At 43.6% G+C, this 21,852-nt stretch overlaps 1 protein-coding gene across 1 annotated transcript in view; it reads right to left on the bottom strand.

The window, feature by feature from the left end:
- The window catches only part of RYR2 (ryanodine receptor 2), a 1,771,220-nt gene that overhangs the window by 146,616 nt on the left and 1,602,752 nt on the right, over positions 1–21,852 (bottom strand). The window contains 2 exon segments of the mRNA XM_029593907.1: positions 5,318–5,360; positions 19,511–19,641. Coding sequence (XP_029449767.1) covers positions 5,318–5,360; positions 19,511–19,641 — 174 coding nt within the window.

The raw sequence follows: 21,852 nt of genomic DNA, 5'->3' as shown, positions 1-21,852 counted from the left end.
ACGGGGGGCAGTAACTTGAGGGACCACGGTGTCAGACTAGACTCTGGACACACAAACACAGATTTGAATCTTTATTTAAAAGTTTTGGAAACCACCAGAGGTGTCAGTAGTGAGTAGTAGATGTTGAGCCCGGCTGGGCGAGTAACCCACAGGACACTGGAACAGCGAATCCTCTGCTTGGCTGTGCTGTAGTGGAAAGAGACTGAGAGTTATGAGTACACAGTGAGAAACATACAGAGTCCCAGGTAGAATAGGAGAAGCTCTGAGACAGGGAGAGCAGGCCCTGATCCCTTAGAGTAGAGAGACTCAGTGGTATTGTACTCACACAGTGATTCCACTAGACGAGAGGTCTGGCACTGGAACAGAGGGCAGGTACTCGAGGAGCGAGTACCTGGTTCCAGGGAAGCAGTACTGTGGAATAGATGGTAGTTGTACTCACAGATGGAAACTGTTAGTGAAGTCTTTCAAGTAGAAAGGATTATAGATGCAGGCAGCGACTCAGGGAACATGGGCCCTCGAGGAGTGAGTACCGGTTTCCTGATAGCACCTGAAAGAAGCAGAAGAGGCCCCCGAGGAGCGGGTACCCCATTAGCAATAAGAGTTCCAGATAACGCTGGAGTGGCAGAGTAGCTTCGGTATGGAGAGTGAATCCCATCCGTAGAGTTCCGGGTTGCTAATTCAATTAGCTAGCAAAAGTAGTAGGCTTAATTATCCGAGCAACATGACTTAATCTCAGGGGAACGCCCCTGAGATTTGCACCAACATGGAAATAAAGATGAGGGTGGCGTGCGTGCCCTATGGTACCTTTGAGGAGCATGGTGGGATGCAGCAGCAAAGCCGGTTCGGGGACGCTGGAAAGGTCGGCAGACAGATGCTGCGGCAGCCAGTAGTCCGAGGTGAGCGGGAAGAACCGCAAAAAGAGTGAGGTAGGCGGGGTGAAGCCGTCGCAGACCGACGGTCGCAACATGGACATCTCCTTGATAAAACTAGTGAAGGAGATGTCCTCCGGAGGGGAACAGCATCGCTCTTCCAGGAATGAAGGCTCTGACAAAAGGTCTTCAGAAGCTTGTGAGTCAGAGGAATCGTCCCCTCAAGGGTCATATGGTGGGTCTCCTTCACCCCGTGGCCCTTCAGATGAAGGCAAAAGTCCAAGTCGAGTTGGATGAGATGGTGGCACCAATGGAAAATGACGAGGCATCAAGATCGGTGGTGGTGGCACCAAGGACGGTGGCACCGATGGCATCAGTGTTTTTGATGGATGTCAAGGGACAGCTAAGCCCCATGGTCCATGAATCGGCGCTGGCATCGGTGGTTCCCGGAGAGGAGAGGAGGCACAGTCCGCATCTTCATTGTCCGAAGACACAGGAATTGGGATCTATGCCGGAGGAGGAATCAATGGCTGGGAATGCGCCGATGGTCCCGAAGGGATGGGCACCAATGGAAGTGCACCAATCAGAGTGTCCAAGCGCTCGAGGAACAGAGCTAAAATAATAGGTACCAGAATGGGCATCAGTATGGGGACCGGCGCCGGTGGTGATTGGAAGCCCCGAAGGGCCTGAAGTACTATCTCTTGGACCATCCGGTCCAATTTCTCCGGAAGGCTGGCGTGGGTAACGCAGCATCCGGGGTTGGAGGCTGGGTAAGTGTTGCCAGAGGGTCCACAGGAATTTGTGGAGTCTTGGCACCCGGCACCATAGTAGGTGGGTAACACCTCGGTGTCCCAGATCCAGAGGAGGATGGGGGTTCCTCTCCCCGGGACTTTTAAAAGGTGGCTCGGCTGAGATCGATGCCGCTGTCTTGCTGGTGCTGGCACCAGATGAAGATTCGCATCGGTGCCAGTGACAATGCTTCTCGCAATGCTCGGCCCGGTCTTTCTCCGGCGCCAAGGACAAGAACACTGAAGACTTCAAATGGGATGATGCCGGTGACGGACGGTCACCGGTGTCTCGATGCTGTTGAGACGTCGATGGAGATGGGGTGGAAGACGAAGAAATCTTCCGACTTGGTGTGTTTTTACTGGAATCGATGGAGACGAGCGCTTAGAGCCAAACAAGTGCTCCATCTTCTCCAGGCGGACGCGGTGGCCTTTAGGGGTCATTTGAGTACAACTGGTGTAATGTTGGACATTGTGGGAAGGCCCGAGGCATAAAACGCTAGGGATGTGAATCGTTTTTCTGATGATTGAAAATATCGTACGATATTTTCAAACTCGTCAGAAATTGGGGGCTCCCCGAAACCGATAGGAAAACCCCACGAAATTATTTGTGGGGTTCTCTTATTTTGTGAGGAGGACAGGAAAAATGGCACACAAAAACAAACCCTAAACCCACCCCAACCCTTTAAAACACATGCTTTAGCTTCCCCCACCCTCCCGACCCCCCAAAAAACTTTTTTAAAGTACCTGGTGGTTCAGTTGGGGTCCCGGAAGCGATCTCCCGCTCTCGGGCCGTTGACTGCCAAAATGACGCTCAGGTCACGGCGTGTGACGTCCGAGGTCACGGCGTGCACTCATTACATTTTAGAGAATAGGGAGCCATGGGGAGCGCCCGATCCGCCCCGGGCTGCTGAAGCTGCTCTCGCCACAGGCTGACCCCGGGAGGAGGGAAAGAGAGGACTGGGGCTGCTCCGGAGCTGTCAGCGTGGGAGATGGACGAGGCCAGGGCAGGTGAGCGGGGACTGGCGGATAGTTTGCCCGATTCACTTCGGTCTTGTCCCGGGGAGTTAGGGGGTCAGGCAGTGAAGCGGGGCTGGCTGGAGCTGCTCCGTGGCCTGTGAAATTTCGTCTCGGCTTGCCTGATGCTCCACACTAACACAGGGGTAGGGGTAGGCGGTAAATTAGCAGGTTAAACGCGCGGCAAAACTGCAGGTTTAAAAAGCGATAATTGGGGTGCGCATTACTCTATGGGAGGGAATAGCTAATCCGATCGTTTACATCTCATATACATGCCGCGGGCGGAAAGGGTTACCCGTAGATTTAAAGAGGCGGTAAGGATGGGTTAAAAGGGATAGTGAATCGCAGGTAGGACTAACGCGGCCAAATTGTGAGTAGAAAGCGGGTTAGAAGCAGGGTAACCGTGGCCGCATTTTACTGTATCGGCCTGAATGTATTGTGAATAATATTGTGGAGGGTTTCTATCCCAGTCATTTCACATAGGATTCTCATCCAGGATTTTGCAGTTTTAGCCAGGTATTTCTGATTGCTGGAACAGAAGAGGAGATTCCAGTTTGTGTGTGGTTCTGAAGGTGAAAGGGCCAAAAAAGGCTCTATTTTTACTGTACTGACTGGGGTGGGGGGGGGGGAGGAAGATTGAGAAGTCTTTGACAATTGGCAGCTGGCAAAAGAACTGGTAATTTTTGTGCTGAAGGACACTGTAAACTGTGTTTTTTTTTCTATTTTTTTTTTTTGTATTGTTCAACTAACTTACTAACTCTTTGATTCTCAGTAAAAGTATTTTTGGTTTTTTTGGAACATAATCTTCTGGATGTGGGATATTATTCTGAACTGCATAAATCCCCTTTGGGCTTATAGCAGAAGCTATGCCCCACCGGATGAATTTTGATCCAGGTCCACAGTTCTTTTTTCTCAGTCCTGCAGCACCCAAAGGTGACCCCTATGAATTGGGGGGGGGGGGGGGGGAGTGGAGGTTACATTAATATAATCTAAAATTGTTGACAGTACAAATAAAATGAAAAAAATGTAGATTAAATGATGCATCATCTCAATTAAGCACAATTTATCCACTGCTCTAATTACAGTGGACATTGAAAGTCTACATTTCCTTGAACATTCTTCACATTGTTGTTTTGATGTGTCAGAGTTCCATGCATTTAAATGAGAAGGGGTTTTTTTTCCTACTCATCAACACAACGTACTCCACACCTTTCAGGAATAAAATGTATTATTTGGGGACAAAGTATATTCATATCCAAAAAACAAAACTGAAATCCAACAATTGGATAAATCTCCACCCTCCTTTCATAAATATCCATCTCACTACCCTTCCAGTCAACACTTGGCTAAATCTAGTAGGGCTGTAGAAATGACAAGTAGTTGAGTAGTTTGTTTTTTTAATAATGTACAGGAACACGATTAGCCCATGTACATTGCAGGCAATTTTTAAAGGGAAACCACTCACATTGTTTTCCTTTGAAAATTAGCAACTGCAATGTATGCATGCTAAACGTGTCCACATACTTTGCACCTGCTACTTGTGTGGGTGGCCGAGTGGGTGCAAAATAACTCATATCCATTTTAAAGTAAAAAATACATGTGTAGTTTCACTCCCCTGACCTAAACACATCCAGGGGAATGACACTTTTTAACCCAACTTAAGCCCAAATTTTAAAAGTTCAGCGTGTGCAAAAACCAGGGGATATATGCGTTGCCAGGCCATGCACGACGAGTGCATTTTTAAAATGGACCAGCCACGTGCGTATCCCCCGGTAATCATGGAAGTGCTGGGCTTCTTGAAAGGGGTGGGTCGGGGGCAGGGTCTGGGTGGAGCAGGGGCGGGGAAAGGGCCAACAGGGAGACCAGTCATTAGGCCCTGTTCTGGGGAAGCGTGTGCCGGCAGAAGTAAGTTCCAAAATTTAAAAAAAATGTAAGAAAAGGGGTTTTAGGGGTCTGGGAGGAGAGGGGAAAAGGGAGGCAGAGTAGGAAAGGGGATGGGAAAGTTCCCTCCTAGTCCGCTCCTTAATTTGAGCAGATTGGGAGGGAACTGGTGTAGGCCTGATCGCGTTGCTGCACGTAAGTTTTTAAAATGCCCCCTCCTTGAATGCATGAGATGCCACCCGTCCACACATGCATGTGACGATATAAAAATTGGGCATTTATGTGTGTGTGGGAATCGTATTTTTTTTAACGTGCTCGTGCTGACATGCACATGTTTTAAAATCACCACACCCATGTGTGGGCACCGGGAACTGCGCGCACATGGACGCTTGTGTACTGGATTTAAAATTTATCCCTAATAGTACATGTGCAGGGGTGGGTGCAGAGGGGGGCAGAGGGCAATTTTCAGATAGACCAATTTACCCAAGCAAATATCAATTCACCAGGGTAATTTGTTTGGAAAATTGTCCTCAGAATTATCAATGCCATTTATTGATATGCATCTGATAGTTAGTACATGATATGTCTTGCAGAGCAAAATAGTCCACATCAAATGCCAACAATGGAACTAAAGTACCATATTCAATAAACGTGGTTTTTTTCCATAGACACAGAAAAGGGGAAAATTCTGTTTTGAAAAAGGTTCAAAGATTGATATGTTACATTCCATAAAAACAATCTGACGTCAAATAACACAAGCGTTACCTTTCTTTTCACAAACTTGTCCCAGTAGTTGTTTGGAAAGGACCTGAAAATAGAAATAAGAAATGACCATTTACTAAAGTAAGCAATGTTCAACCTGCCTGAACTGGGACAAAGGCTGCACGGACTTTTCACCTGAAGGCTTTGCATCAATATTAACAGGGAAAGTGCAGGCCTACTTTTGCTTTCAACATAGGCATGGTCACTTGCACCTGCTTATCTCTGGGTAGATTTTTGCTCAAAAAGTAGGTGTGAAGATCTGAAAATGCAGTTCTATGTGGATAATCTTCCTTCCCCGACTTTAACATGTCCCTGGGGATGCCTCCTCTGCATGCGGTTAAAAGTTTGCATGGTACAGAAAAACACACTGACTTTTAATTTATTGATGAAGATGAAGTTTCAGATAGCCAATTAACACAGGTAAAACACTTTGGGGCAGATTTTAAAAGGTACGCGCGCGGCGTACATTTGTGCACGCTACCTGGCACGCATAAATGTACACCCGATTTTATCACATGCGCGCGCAGTGCACCTTGTGCGCGCTGAGCCCTCGGAGAGACCAGCTGGCTTTCCCCGTTCCCTCCAAGGCCGCTCCGAAATCGGAGCGGCCTTGGAGGGAACTTTCCTTCCCCCCCCCCCCCCACCTTCTCCTCCCTTCCGCTACCTGTCCCGCCCCCCCAGCCTGAAAAAAAAAAAAAACCGGTACCTTTATCTCACAAGTTATGCCGGCCAATTGCCGGCGCGCGATCCCCCGGCACAGAGGCCATTCGGAGGCCTCTGGCCACGCCCTGTCCCACAACCAGACCGCCCAGCCCAGCCACTTTTTGCAAACCCGAGACTTACATGCATCCCGGGGCTTTACGTGCGTCGCCGAGCCTTTTGAAAAAAGGCCCGGCATGCGTAAGCCTTTTAAAATCTACCTCTTTGTACCTGCATAAATCACTTTGAAATGTCTCTTCCCCAAGGCTATAAAAAATAATATTTCTGAGAATCTATTCAGAACTCTCACCTGTTAGAAATGAGAATATACTAGAGCTCTAGAACTCTGTGAGTAATTTTGTAACTCTGTGCATAAGTTAGACCAATTTGCAAAGCAGACTTGCGAGCATAAGCTGTCTGAAAATGATGCCATCATTTTCATTCAAACACCTGTTAAAATGGATACCGAAATTTTTCAAAATATTTTCATTCATGTTTTTGAAAATTCAGAAATGTGAATATACGTGCATACCCTGCCTGAACTCTGCCCCCAGGAATGCCTCTGTTCAGACCAGGTAAGCTTATGTCCAAACTGCATATACATGCTTAAGTTTACCCACATATCTAGTGGATCATTTTTAAATAGCCAATTTATTTTACTGTTTTAACACAGAAATGCATTTGAAAAGTATCCTCCCTTATTTGTGTCTGCTTTAAAAATTTCCCAGTCTGTATGGAATCCAGCAGGTGTAAATGCATGTGAGTAGATTAACGTGAACAGTTTCAAAAATTGAAAGGATGTGGGCAAATACAATCCCTGCCCCCAGCTCCACCCCCTTAAGAACATGCCATACTGAGTCAGACCAAGGGTCCATCGAGCCCAGCACCCTGTCTCCAACAGTGGCCAATCCAGGCCATAAAAACCTGGCAAGTACCCAAAAACTAAGTCTATTCCATGTTACTGTTGCTAGTAATAGCAGTGGCTATTTTCTAAGTCAACTTAATTAATAGCAGGTAATGGACTTCTCCTCCAAGAACTTATCCAATCCTTTTTTTAACCCAGCTACACTAACTGCACTAACCACATCCCCTGGCAATAAATTCCAGAGTTTAATTGTACGTTGAGTAAAAAAAAACTTTCTCCGATTAGTTTTAAATGTGCCACATGCTAACTTCATGGAGTGCCCCCTAGTCTTTCTATTATCCGAAAGAGTAAATAACCGATTCACATCTACCCATTCTAGACCTCTCATGATTTTAAACACCTCTATCATATCCCCCCTCAGTCGTCTCTTCTCCAAGCTGAAAAGTCCTAACCTCTTCAGTCTTTCCTCATAGGGGAGCTGTTCCATTCCCCTTATCATTTTGGTAGCCCTTCTCTGTACCTTCTCCATCGCAATTATATCTTTTTTGAGATGCGGCGACCAGAATTGTACACAGTATTCAAGGTGCGGTCTCACCATGGAGCGATACAGAGACATTATGACATTTTCCGTTTTATTCACCATTCCCTTTCTAATAATTCCAACATTCTGTTTGCTTTTTTGACTGCCGCAGCACACTGAACCGACAATTTTAATGTGTTATCCACTATGATGCCTAGATCTCTTTCTTGGGTTGTAGCACCTAATATGGAACCTAACATTGTGTATCTATAGCATGGGTTATTTTTCCCTATGTGCATCACCTTGCATTTATCCACATTAAATTTCATTTGCCATTTTGATGCCCAATTTTCCAGTCTCACAAGGTCTTCCTGCAATTTACCACAATCTGCTTGTGATTTAACTACTCTGAACAATTTTGTATCATCTGCAAATTTGATTATCTCACTCGTCGTATTTGTTTCCAGATCATTTATAAATATATTGAAAAGTAAGGGTCCCAATACAGATCCCTGAGGCACTCCACTGCCCACTCCCTTCCACTGAGAAAATTGCCCATTTAATCCTACTCTCTGTTTCCTGTCTTTTAGCCAGTTTGCAATCCACGAAAGGACATCACCATCTATCCCATGACTTTTTACTTTTCCTAGAAGTCTCTCATGAGGAACTTTGTCAAACGCCTTCTGAAAATCCAAGTATACTACATCTACCGGTTCACCTTTATCCACATGTTTATTAACTCCTTCAAAAAAGTGAAGCAGATTTGTGAGGCAAGACTTGCCTTGGGTAAATCCATGCTGACTTTGTTCCATTAAACCATGTCTTTCTATATGTTCTGTGATTTTGATGTTTAGAACACTTTCTACTATTTTTCCTGGCACTGAAGTCAGGCTAACTGGTCTGTAGTTTCCCGGATTGCCCCTGGAGCCCTTTTTAAATATTGGGGTTACATTTGCTATCCTCCAGTCTTCAGGTACAATGGATAATTTTAATGATAGTTTACAAATTTTTACTAATAGGTCTGAAATTTCATTTTTTAGTTCCTTCAGAACTCTGGGGTGTATACCATCTGGTCCAGGTGATTTACTACTCTTCAGTTTGTCAATCAGGCCTACCACATCTTCTAGGTTCACCGTGATTTGATTCAGTCCATCTGAATCATTACCCATGAAAACCTTCTCCAGTATGGGTACCTCCCCAACATCCTCTTCAGTAAACACCGAAGCAAAGAAATCATTTAATATTTCCATGATGGACTTATCTTCTCTAAGTGCCCCTTTAACCCCTCGATCATCTAACGGTCCAACTGACTCCCTCATCGGCTTTCTGCTTCGGATATATTTAAAAAAGGTTTTACTGTGAGTTTTTGCCTCTGCGGCCAACTTCTTTTCAAATTCTCTCTTAGCCTGCGAGAAGACTAGAATATTGTCGAGGTACATGACTATGCACTGGTAAAGCATATCTCTGAAAACCTCGTTCATCAGGTTCTAAAATACTGCAGGTGCATTGCAAAGGCCGAATGGCATCACAAGGTATTCAACGTGATCATCACGCATGTTAAAGGTGATCTTCCACTCGTCACCTTTGCGAATCTGGACCAGATTGTAGGCTCTGCAGAGGTCCAATTTGGAGAAGATTTTTGCTCCTTGAAGCCTGTCGAAAAGCTCCAAGATCAGAAGCAGGTGGTAGCTGTCCTTTAGAGTGATTTCATTTAGGCCTCGGTAATCGATGCAAGGACGGAGAGAGCCATCTTTTTTTATTACGAAGAAAAATCCCGCTCCTGCGGGAGACTTAGAGGGCTGAATGAAGCCTTTGGCCCGGTTCTCGCGGATGTACTCAGACATGGCTTGGGTCTCAGTCTGCGATAGAGGATAGATCCTACCCCGAGGAGGCTCTGTGTTGGGCAGCAAATTAATTGCGCAAACGTAGGAGTGGTGCGAGGGTAGAGTATCTTCGGCCTTCTTCAAGAACACATCGGCACATGCGGTGGAAGGCCGGGAAGAGAGAGCAAGGTAGTCCTACAAGACAGAGGCGAGACAGACTCTCAACAGTTCTCATACCAGGATGAACCCCAATGAGAGAGCTGTAGGGTAGCCCAGTCGAATTGCGGAGTGTGTTGCTTTGAGCAGGCGTAAATTTCTGAGCTAAAAAATGTACATGTTGGATGCACACTTTTTTTTTGGGTGGGGGGCTGACTAATTAATAGCCTCATCAATATGCATGCATGCATGCAAATCACATGCAAAGATCATTTTAATAGGGGAGGGTATCTAGGTGGGGAGAGCATAAGAACATAAGAATTGCGATACTGGCTCAGACCAAGGGATCATCAAGCCCAGTATCCTGTTTCCACCAGTGGCCAATCCAGGCTATGAGTACCTGGCAAGTACCCAAATACTAAGAAGATCCCATGCTACTGATGACAATAATAGTAGTGGCTAACCCCTATGTCAACTTAATTAATAGCAGTTAATGGACTTCTCCTCCAAGTACTTATCCAAGCCTTTTTAAAAGCCAATTACACTAACTGTACTAGCCATATCATCTGGCAACAAATTCCAGAGCTTAATTGTGCATGGAGTGAAGTAAAATATCCTCTGATTAGTTTTAAATGTGCTACTTACTAACTTCATGGAGTGCCCCTAGTCCTATTATCTGAAAGAATAAACAACTGATTCAAATCGACTCATTCTAGACCTCTCATGATTCTAAAGACCTCTATTATATCCCCCCTCAGCCGTCTCTTCTCCAAACTGAACAGCCCTAACCTCTAGTTTTTCCTCATAAGGGAGCTGTTCCATCCCCTTTATCATTTTGGTCTTCCTTCTCTGTACCTTCTCTAGTGAAACTATATCTTTTTTGAGATGTGGTGACCAGAATTGTACACAGTGCTCAAGTTGTGGTCTCACCATGGTGCAATACAGAGGCAAATCAGACAGATTTGCATACCCTGGGTCTCCAGAGTATGCAAATCTGTATCATGCACATTCATTATGATATCCTGAAAACCCTACTGGTTAGATGTGCCTCCAGGAGAGGGGTAGGAAACATTGATTTATGGCACCATAAAGGGACAAGGGGTACCAGCAGAGTTCTCTAAGGCATCATCAGAGGAACTAAGAAGCAGCAAGAACAGGAAGATCACCCCAAGGCTTCAAAAAAGGGCACCAACAATGGCATGAAACCTCAAAGGCAGCATGAGAGGCACAGCAGCAACAAGAGTAGCATTGACAATCTAAGGAACCATGAAAAGGGAACAAAACAAAAAAGATGGAAGGAAAAAACACAAGATATCAATAAAGGGACAAAGCAATACAAAGAGTGATATCAACATAGCAAGGTATCATAAAAGATGTAAAGCAGTCATCCCTAATGACAAGAACACCCCAAGGTATAGAGTCTGTGGTATGGCAGCAAGGTAGAATGGCAGCAAGATTCTCAAGGTGTAAAGTCTGGGTATGGCAGCAATACTGAGTGGAAGAAAGATCTCTAAGGTGTAGAATAAGGGGATCAGCAGCAAGGCAGAGTAGCATGGGAGATGTTTGTCTTTGAAGCATTTTCTAATTGTCAGAGTTAGTATAAGAGAATGATTGGTCATCAGTATAATTTCTGTGATATAAGCTTTTATTATATTCACTACTTGAAATTGATCTTGCCGCTGGATGGAACTTTGGGTTTCTTGTAAAATTTGCTTTCAAATTGAAACTTTTGTCACAATCAGAACTTGACAATGTTCTCTCATCAGAGTGGTTTTCCTGGTAATTTGTGAGGTTTGCTTTATTAAAAAAGCTTTTCCCATATTCTGTAGATGAACACAGTCTCTCCCTTTGTTGATTTTCTGGTGTTGCATTAGTTATCTCTTCCTATTGAAACTTTTACCACATTCAGAACATGCAAAAAGTCTCTCCTGTGAATATTTTCTCTTTTGCCTTCATCTCTTTATTCTGACTGAGGGTTTTTGGGGAAAATACACCCCAGTATAACCAAGAAAGAATAAGCCTGAGAGAACTAGGCTGGGATCCCAGAGATGTACAACATAACAATAAGGAAGAGAAAAATAAAAGAGATGGGGTGGGAGGAGAAAATTGTGTTTTTTTTTTTCAATTTATTTTTCTGGAAACAAAACATCCTAGTATAACCAACAAACAGCAAACAAGTGGGAGATCTAGGCCAAGATCCAAATAGGAAACGTCATAGAGGCCCCAAAACTCTCCTGCTAGGCATGGCAGGAAAACATATTAACAGCTTGACCCCCAAGGTGTCTAAAATATTAGACTTCAATAAGACGCTTGTCCGCACGTATTCACACAAGGATATGACACAGAATTTAGTTAGAACAAATATAAATTTAATATTTCATATCCTTGGAAGACACAGAGAGAGAGCCCATTGTTTGGTAAGGGCTCTCCCTGCATGTCTCAGCGTTTGTTAATCAGAGCTACATTTTTATAGATAAAAACCATTCAGGGACTGTATAAAGTATCAGATACCACTTATGTCCTATCCAATCAGGCAAACTGTATCTATGCTTCCCTGATACCACCTCCCACCTTAAGATCCAATTAGGCCTAAGAAGAGCCCACGTGTCTATTGAGTACTGTCAATCTTCTGTTAGTTTGTCCTGTCATTGTAGTAGGTCTGTGTTCTGTTGCTGGTTCCAGGCCTTTAATTAGTCTTGTTCTCCGGGAATCTCCAGTTCACCTGCTTCTTTCAGTGAGATAGGAATCTGTGAGAACCAAGCTTGTAATATGGCTCAGCTATCTGCCATCGATAACCTCATGGCCTTTAATTATAGGCTTTGAAGAGCCTACAGGTCTCCCAGATATCTTCCAAATTCTTGAGTCTGAGGTCAGTCAAAGGTTCACTGTATCCCAGCAGATTCAGTTAGATCAGACGAGCAAAGGCTTCTGGGACAAGCTGAATGAACCAAAGTCCTGAACCAAGATCTTCATTATATCAAAGGTGGTACCTAAATGGCGTGGCAGGCAGGTATGTGGCAGCAAGACCCCTATGGTGATACATCTGGGGCCTGGCAGATAGACAGAACAGTAGCAGTATGACCCCTAAGGTGGTTAATCAGGGGCATGGCAAGTAAGCAAAGCGGTAGCAAAACCCCTAAGGTAGCACATAAGGGGCATGGCAGGTAGGCAGAGTGTTAGCAGTAATACTCTTAAGGTGGTACATCAAGGGCATGGCAGGTGGCATATAGACATATATAGGGGTAGATTTTCAAACCCTGGCACGCGTAAAAGCCCAGAGTTTACGCGCATGGCCGGGCATTACGCGTGCCGCTCCAATTTTAGAATGGCCCAGCCATGAGCGTAAACCCCGAGAGACATGTAAGTCTCAGGACTTGAAAAAGAAGCGGTCCGGGGGTGGGGCAGGGCGGTCCATAGGCAGGGCGGGGCTAGAGGTACCCGGCACAGCGGCCATTTGCTGCTGTGCTGGGGGTCCTGTGCCAGTAGGGTGCCGGCGTGCGCAACTTGCTCCTGCTTCGAGGCAGGAGCAAAAGATAAAATAAGAAAATTTGGGGTAGTTAGGATAGGGATAGGGGGGGGGTAGGATAGGGGATGGGGAAGGGAGGTTAGGCTAGGGGGTTGGAAGTTAGGGATGTGAATCGTTTTTTGGACGATTTAAAATATCGTCCGATATATTTTAAATCGTCAAAAATCGTTTAGGGCCACGATACAATACCAATTCCCCCGATTTATCGTTAAAAAATCGTAAATCGGGGGAAGGGGGAGGGCAGGAAAACCGGCACACTAAAACCCCCTAAAACCCCCCCCCGACCCTTTAAATTAAAACCCCCCACCCCCCCGCACCCCCCCCCAAATGCTTTAAATTACCTGGGGATCCAGCGGTGGTCCAGACGGCGGCGGTCCGGAACGGCCCCCTCAATTGAATCCTTTTGGTCTTCAGCCGGCGCCATTTTGCAAAATGGCCGCCGCAAAATGGTGGCGGCCATAGACAAAAACGATTCGACGCAGGAGGGTCGTTCCGGACCCCCGCTGGACTTTTGGCAAGTCTTGTGGGGGTCAGGAGGCCCCCCCAAGCTGGCCAAAAGTTTCTGGGAGTCCAGCGGGGTTCAGGAAGCGATTTCTTGCCGCAAATCGTTTTCCGTACGGAAAATGGCGCCGGCAGGAGATCGACTGCAGGAGGTCGTTCAGCGGCGGTCCGGAACCCCTGCTAAACGACCTCCTGCGGTTGATCTCCTGCCGGCGCCATTTTCCGTACGGAAAACGATTCGCGGCAAGAAATCGCTTCCTGAACCCCGCTGGACTCCCAGAAACTTTTGGCCAGCTTGGGGGGGTCTCCTGATCCCCACAAGACTTGCCAAAAGTCCAGCGGGGGTCCGGAACGACTTCCTGCGTCGAATCGTTTTTGTCTATGGCCGCCGCAAAATGGCGGCGGCTGAAGACAAAAGGATTCAATTGAGGGGGCCGTTCCAGACCGCCGCCGTTCTGGACCACCGCTGGATCCCCAAGTAATTTAAAGCATTTGGGGGGGGGGGTTCGGGAGGGTGGGGGATTTAATTTAAAGGGTCGGGGGTGGGTTTTAGGGGGTTGGCTCACGATTTTAAACGATATTTTTAAAACCTAAACGGCAACAATACGATTCCCTCCCCCTCCCAGCCGAAATTGATCGTTAAGACGATCGAGGACACGATTCACATCTCTATGGGAAGTTCCCTCCCAATCTGCTCCTTAATTGGAGCAGACTGGGAGGGAACTGGGGAAGGGCCCGATGCGTTGCTGCACGTATTTGCTAAAGTCGACTCCCCCCTTGCACGCACCGACCTGGCATTTTATAACATGCGCTTTATTTTCTTAGCAGTACACATCCATAGACTTTCATGGGCCATAGAAATGAATGGGAAACATAAATGAATGGGACGAAGATAATTCTTTGTACTATTGCTGCTGCAAAAAATACTAAAACAATTTATGGGGCGCAGAATAACAACAGACAGGTAAAGTAATAACAACTAAGATAAACCATCAGCATTACAAGGGAAGAAATATATCAACAAGAAAAAAGTATCTGATTGATGGAAGCAGTTCTATCTTGTCCTATAGGAACCACTCTCGAGTATTATGCTTTTTGTGTCAAAGGACTTTAGTCAGCAGAACACAGGAGGGAATTTGCAACATATGCCTACTATAGCACCTAGATGACATTCATCCTCAGTGGATGATTAAATTGGTCAAATATAACAGGAAGTTCCATACAGAATTAATGGAGCCTACTTTCCATAAGCATGTGTGGGTATTCACACATATATGTGGGTCAAAAAAAACATCCCTGTCAGGATACTCTCAGATACCCTGATGGAATACATTTTCAAAACCCTTTAACATGCTGGATTTTGTGCGCGGAACATTATGTGCAAAATCTTATATTTGCAATATATACAACTTTAGCAGACTTTACTTTAATTGTGTTGTCCTGTGAAAAGTTGTTAGCTATTTTAAGGGGGCAACTTTCAAACATTTAGGAGGGTGTGTTGTAAGCATAAAATCAGCATATATGTGTGTGTAAGTAGCCTCTGTGCACAGTGAATTTTTAGAAGGGTGGAAGTAAACATGTACTGTCTCTGCTGTGTGGAAAAGTATAGGTGTTTAAAAAGGGTGTTCTAAGTGCATTCCAGAGAGGAGTTTGGAGACACGCCTACATTTATAAATGGAGCACGTATACAGTTCATCAAACATGTGCGTATGCTTTTATACCTGCCAATCAAGTTGAGGATATTATGCTCTCATCCCCCTCAGGGAACAACGACAAGCAAGAACTGTCTACTTTTCAATCTTTAATTTCCATGCCTATTGCAATAACAGGGGATTCAAAAAATGTGACTATAGAAATGTTGTGGCAAGCAATAGTATCATTGCAAAATAATAAAATGCATTTAAATACAAATATAAAAGAAATGCAAAATGTTCTGTTTAACATGAACCCTTTGGTAACTAATTATGGGGTGGCCTTAGCGAAAGCAGAGGAAGATTTAACTTTTAATTAAGAAAGTTCAGATTTCTATAATATAAGGGGAATCTATGTTATCAAAAAAAGTTGAAACTTTAGAAAATAGTGTGCAATATTCTAATTTAAGAACTGTCAATTTCCCTAAATGTAAATTGGTTTCTTCTAAAGAACAACTGAAAAATTATTTTCTTGAGGTATTGTTAATGCCTCCGGAGAACTTTCCCTTGATTATAAATGCATATTTCATAAATGGGAAAAATGATGGTGTAATATCTGAGCAAGTAGCACAGGAAACCTCATTAAATGTCACAGATTTGGTAGAGACATCCTTTAGTTCCCAGATTGAGAAGAGGGGAACTCTTTTGGTAAAATTTGCCCTTTCTTCTGATACGGACAAAGTATTAAAACTTTTTATGTTAAAAAGAACCTCTTTATATCTGGGACAAAAGATATGGATCTATCCAGATGTTGCCAAGAAAACACAAGTAAGACGTAAAAAATTTATAACATTGGCGAATATAGCAAGAATTTTTGGAATTCAAATTGTAATAAGATTTCCCTGTAAATGCATTATGCGTGTAGATGGGATAAGATATGTATATTACGAACCAGAACATTTGGAAAAGTTTTTGGAAGAATGTAGGAACCAGAGGGAGGAGGTTGGAGCTCAAATCCAAGTATAGTTGGAATTTTAATTATTATTCTTTGCAATACTTCTGTAATGGTTTAGAGATAATTTTGTGGTTTGATCTTGCTCATGTACAAGCTCCCCCTATTTGTTTTGTAACAAGGAAATAAGGCGTTAATAATAGTTTGTTTACTCTTATGATTGAAATTGTAATAAGAACCTGTTTCCTACAGAATGTTCAATGTAAAAATTGAATAATGTATAAATTGAATTGACATTTATTTGTTTATAAATTCAAAATCTATAAATAAAGAATTAAAAAAAAATGTTGAGGATATTATATATGACTTCTCTTTTATCTGTAATTTTCAGGTGGAGGATCTGGGTGGTAGAGGATGTAGGTGAACTTGTGGAGAGTATGGGTGAACTAGTTAAGATATGGGTCAACTTGTGGAGGTCTTGACGAATTGGTGCTTGGAAGTATGCACAGAAGTATTTTCATAGGTGACATATGCACATACCTCAGACAACTCTGTATAATTCCTGCCTCCAGACACATATTGTAGTTATTTACTACATACATTATGGGGCAGATTTTTAAAGGTTTACATGCGTAACCCCCGAAAAGCTGCCCCAACCTGCCCCTGCACGCGCCGAGCCTATATTGCATAGGCTCGGCGGCACGTGCATGCCCCGGAATGCGCTTATGTCCCGGGGCTTCGAAAAAGGGGTGTTCTGGGGGCGGGGTTGAGGCCTCCGTAACAGCTGCCGGCAAGCGGTCCCTCGGCACAGCATGCATAAATTCTCAAATAAAGTTGAGGCGGGGGGATGGGTTAGATAGGGGAAGGTTCCATCAGCTCACATGCTATAAAATCAGGCGTAGATTTGTTCGTGCCAGGTTGTCTTCAGAAAGGCCTGTTTTAGGGGGGGAGAGAGAGAGAGAGCGAGCGAGCCTAACCCTGATGTCTTCTCCCTAGATAGGTATTTGTATCCCTATGGTAGGCCCACCTAGTAACTCGAGGTGGGGTTATCCAGGTAGAGAGTCCATCAAGCTAGGTTGAGAGAACATTGCACAAATCTCATCTTTGGGTGAGTTTCCTCACTCCGAGGGCCATCAAATCTTCACATTGAATGTCAAAGTGGCCCCTAACCCCCTACACTTATACCTAAACCCCACCTCCAGTTACTAGGTGGGCCTACCATAGGGATACAAATACCTATCTAGGGAGAAGAAATCATGGTTAGTCAGTCTCTCTCTCTCTCTCTCTCTCTCAACAATGGTCCCCCAGTGGTTAAATGCAGGAAATACAACAGGTCTGGCACTTATCGTAAAGTCTGAAAATGTTAATGCCATTTGCGCTAAGTTAGCTCTTCGCATAGGTAATTAGCGCAAATTGTGATAAACTGTATATTAGCATAAAACACACCCCTTTTTTTATCGCATGCGATACTTATTGCATTTTGATAAATCCAGGCCTAAGCTTCATACTTTGATGCAGCTCCAGCACTGCTCTCTATATCAATGGCGGGGGCTGAAGGTAACTAGAACCAAAATGTTACTAATAAGGGCCAAGAGTAACAGATACATATGAGAAAAAATAAGTGTGAAATCTTGCTGGGCAGACTGGATGGGCCGTTTGGTCTTCTTCTGCCATCATTTCTATGTTTCTAACTAGAAATAGTAGATTAATGTTTCCATGCAGCTCAAAGTCATGAGGAAGAGGTAAAGAGTTAGTCCTTGATTTGCCCCACTGTTTTTGCATGAAACTTAGTAAAAATAATACTTGTTCAATCTGTTCATGAAGACCTGCAGTTCTCTGTTAACCCTACATTGAACTTTGACAAATGACAAAGAAGACAACTTTAAAAGACCTGCACACATGCCCATAAATGCATGTATATGGCCGCTCTACCTCAGTATTTTTGAAACCGTGCATATCATATATACGCGGGTTATAAAATGTGCATACATCTACCTTGCAACATTTGTGCGCATCTAAAAGATACATGTAAGTAGATATACAAATTAGCCGGATAAGTTCTGACTTATCCAGCTAAGTGGTATTTTCCTGCTACTTAGGTGGTTAAGTCTTAAAAGCCCTACTTATCCAGCAAAATAAGATACCAGATAGGTCTTAAAACGTATCTATCAAAACAATTATGTAGTCAAATAAGTCAGAATTTATCATGCTAAGTAGTATGCAGCTGCACTGCACACGTATTTTTACTTCTTACTTTAAAAATATATATGAGGAGATTTTACCTGCATAATTTACACACATTTACTACCCATAAGTGGATTTTATGCATGTAAGTCAGCAGATTTTCCAACATGCATGCGTCAATAAAATTATCAGTTTAACCAATTCATCTGCTAGTTTGTTTGCCCAGTCCATCTCTAGGCCTGAACTCTAGCCTCTTTCACTCAGACCACTCACCCAGTCAGTATTTCGCATTAAAGACGTTTACTATCATTTACACCAGATAAAGAGCAAGTGTAAATATATGCAAGTAAGCTGCCACATCAACATGTATACATTTCTTATAAAATAGCATCATACATGCGTAAATGTTGGCCCACCCCAGAATGCTCTTGGACCGCCTCCTTTAAACACATTTAATTTACTCATATACTCTTACTTATGCATGTATATTTGAGGTTTATAAAATAGCATATAAGTAAGTATAAGCAAAATTCACCTGAAGGGGAAATTTTCAAAAGGCCACTTACCTGGTTAAACTGGATGTTTGAAAATTGCATACCCTCAATACAGGTAAACTAGGCATGTGGTTCTACAATACACGTAGTTTTATTCATTAAGCAGAGGTATTCCCAGTGATGAGGTTAGGTTGGGAGAGGCAACACCATATATAAGTTTGCATTTGCAAAAATATGTGCCCAGAGAAAAAGGTACTGAATAGCAGAGCAAATGTCTACAGGTAATTGTATTGAGACAATTTTGAAAACAGGTGCAAAGCTCGCAGGTAAAAATTCTGGTGGATTTTGTACCAATGTGGGCAGTTTTGGAAATTGCCCCAAAAAACATGAAAGAAAAATCATGGGCCCGATATTCAGCCATATCTGGCTACGTAACTTAGCTGGATATAATATATTCGGCTAAGTTACAAGGGATATTCAACAACATGGCTATGCTGCTGAATATTCGCTCACAACTACTTAGCCGGATATTCGCTCACAGCTACTTAGCCGGATAAGTTATATTCGGCTAAGTCAGACCAGTTCTATGGCTGGTCTAACTTATCCAATTAACTTAACCAGATAAGTAGCGCCGCCCTGATCTACCCACTGCCTGCCCACTTTTTATGCAGCTAAAAGATAGCCAGATAAGTCATTTATTTGGGAATCGAGCACTGAACTTGCTTTGAATATGCCACACCTAAAACCTGAAACTGTTACATGTAAATATTTTGAACTCTACAATTATTCTACTTCCCCATTACTGTAACAATTCTAAACCATGACAGAGGGTATAGAAAACTCACTGTGTGTTTATCACAAGTCTATCCCACTGTCCTTTGATATCATCTTCAGAAGGCTGCTCTGTAATATACAGTCCATCAAATTCCAATTTCCTTGCTACTTCCTTCTCTCGCTTAAAAATAACCAAAGGGACCTAGAGTTAAGCAAAACGTTATCTTGTCAACATTATTTCATATTTAGCAAAATTATTCCTATCTTCTATAATTTAAGAATGGCTTGTTGAGAGAAAAACATTATTTACAAGTATTTAAAATTATTTGAGGAAAAAATATCAGTGAAGGTTACCCTTTTTTTTATTTTCACATTAAAAATGTTTCCATTTTCCCAGCTTCATTTCATAGGTGTGTTCTTTTTGGTCCATGTTGCTTGCATATAATTGTTAGATCATAGCTTTCATGATATGATGCAGCTGTAAGTTTCGATCGAGCAGGTGCAAGTCATATCTGCGATGTAGGAAGTAATTTGCAAACCGTTTTTGCCATAGGTACAATTTAGGATGAAACTTTCTCATAAATAGGGACCAAGTAGTTCAAGACAAAAGGCTTTATTCAGAAAAATATATTCCAGCCAACATATTAAGGGCACATTAAAGAGCAGTTAAAACATAATGGCGTAGATTTTCAAAGGGTTGCGCGCGTAAGATACGTGCGCAACCCCCGAAAACCTACCCCTGCTTCCCCCTGCGCATGCCGAGCCTATCTTGCATAGGCTCAGCGGCGCGTGCAAGCCCTGGGACGCGCGTATGTCCCAGGACTTCGAAAAATTGGCAGTCCGGGGGTGGGGCCGGGGGCCGCGATCCGGGGCGTGCCCAGGGCATAGCCACGGCCCGGGGGCATGGCCGAGTGCCCTGCACAGCGGCCTGTGTCGGAGCCTGGCCAGCCAGCATGCGCAAGTTACACCTGCCTCGGACAGGCGTAACCTTCTCAACAAAGGTAGGGGGGTATTTAGTTAGGGTTGGGGGGTGGGTTAGGTAGGGGAAGGGAGGGGAAGGTGGGGGGGGGGGGCCGGAAAAAAGTTCCCTCCGAGGCCGCTCCGATTTCGGAGCGGCCTCGGAGGGAACGGAGGCAGGCTGCTCGGCGCATGCAGGTTGCACAATTGTGCACCCCCCTGCGTGCGCCGACCCTGGATTTTATAACATGCGCCAGGTTGCGTGAACAAATCTACCCCCGTGCATATGTTTTCAAATCTGCCCCAATATTAACATAATAGATGGAAGAAAAAAGACCAATTGACCCATCCAGTCTACCCAATTATTCCTGTCCACACTGCAAGGAAATATTAAAGCTGCCAGCCATTGAGCGTAACTGATAGTAAGATCTCTCTTTATCCAGGACAATTTTTGTCATCTTGTTTATTTGACTCTACTATCTTGGGCAGATCAGCATACCAGATTCCCCATTTAGCTCACACTCAGCACCTCTCCCTTCCCATGTTTAACCTGAAAACTTTGTAATAATCTAAAATAGCAACCAATACCAGCCTGGCCATAATCTGAGCAACCGGCCTCCTAGACCCCTCTGTGTAGACTGCCAGACACCACCGGCTATGCAAGCATCTGCATTTTTACTAGGATTCCAAGTTATTATTGTACTTCCAACAAGCAAAATAAAAGTGCAAAGCACCTACAGATCATTTTATTCATACAGTTGTAAAATGGCCCATATTTTGTCCAAAACTTTCGGTTCTTGCAACTTGTGGAAGGAATAATATTCCAGAGGAAAATAAAATATAAACAAAAAGAAATTGTGCAAAAATAATAATGGAGGTTTTGAACGATCCTTAAATTTTAGCCCACAAAGAAATGTTTGCCCTTTCCAAAAGTTCAAATAAATTTAAGCCTTGAACAAACTGATCCATGATTTTGAAATTATGCAAGCTTCTGATCAGACAATTAGATGTTTTTGATCTACTTTTGCACACTTCTCTTACATGGATCTAAACAGGAAAAAGGAATATCATTTCCCACTATATTTGTACACCACTAATGGCAATTTTAATGACTCAATCTCAGAGTCTTTCATAAAACAAATATATTTCACAGCTTGTCTAAACAGGTGAATAAGGTAAAATCTGGACCAAAATATCTGAATCATCCAAACTGCAGTCCTCACATGGAACTCAACATACTAAGCCGCATTTCTACTGTCTTAACATGCATTAGAATCGGTTGCAAAGCAACCGATTCTAATGCATGTTAGAATCAAAACACTGAGTTAAACACCCATGGCCCAATATATGCGCCATCAATTAACTAGATAAGTTCTGACTTGTCCAGTTAAGTGCATTTTAATATTTGACCGCATTCAGCGGCTGCCACTTAGTGGAATATATGAAAATTGGTCCT

The sequence above is a fragment of the Rhinatrema bivittatum genome, chromosome 3 (genome assembly GCF_901001135.1).
Source record: "Rhinatrema bivittatum chromosome 3, aRhiBiv1.1, whole genome shotgun sequence".
NCBI lineage: Eukaryota > Metazoa > Chordata > Amphibia > Gymnophiona > Rhinatrematidae > Rhinatrema > Rhinatrema bivittatum.
Note: the sequence above shows the minus strand (reverse complement) of the source record. Positions and strands in the feature narration are given on the sequence as shown.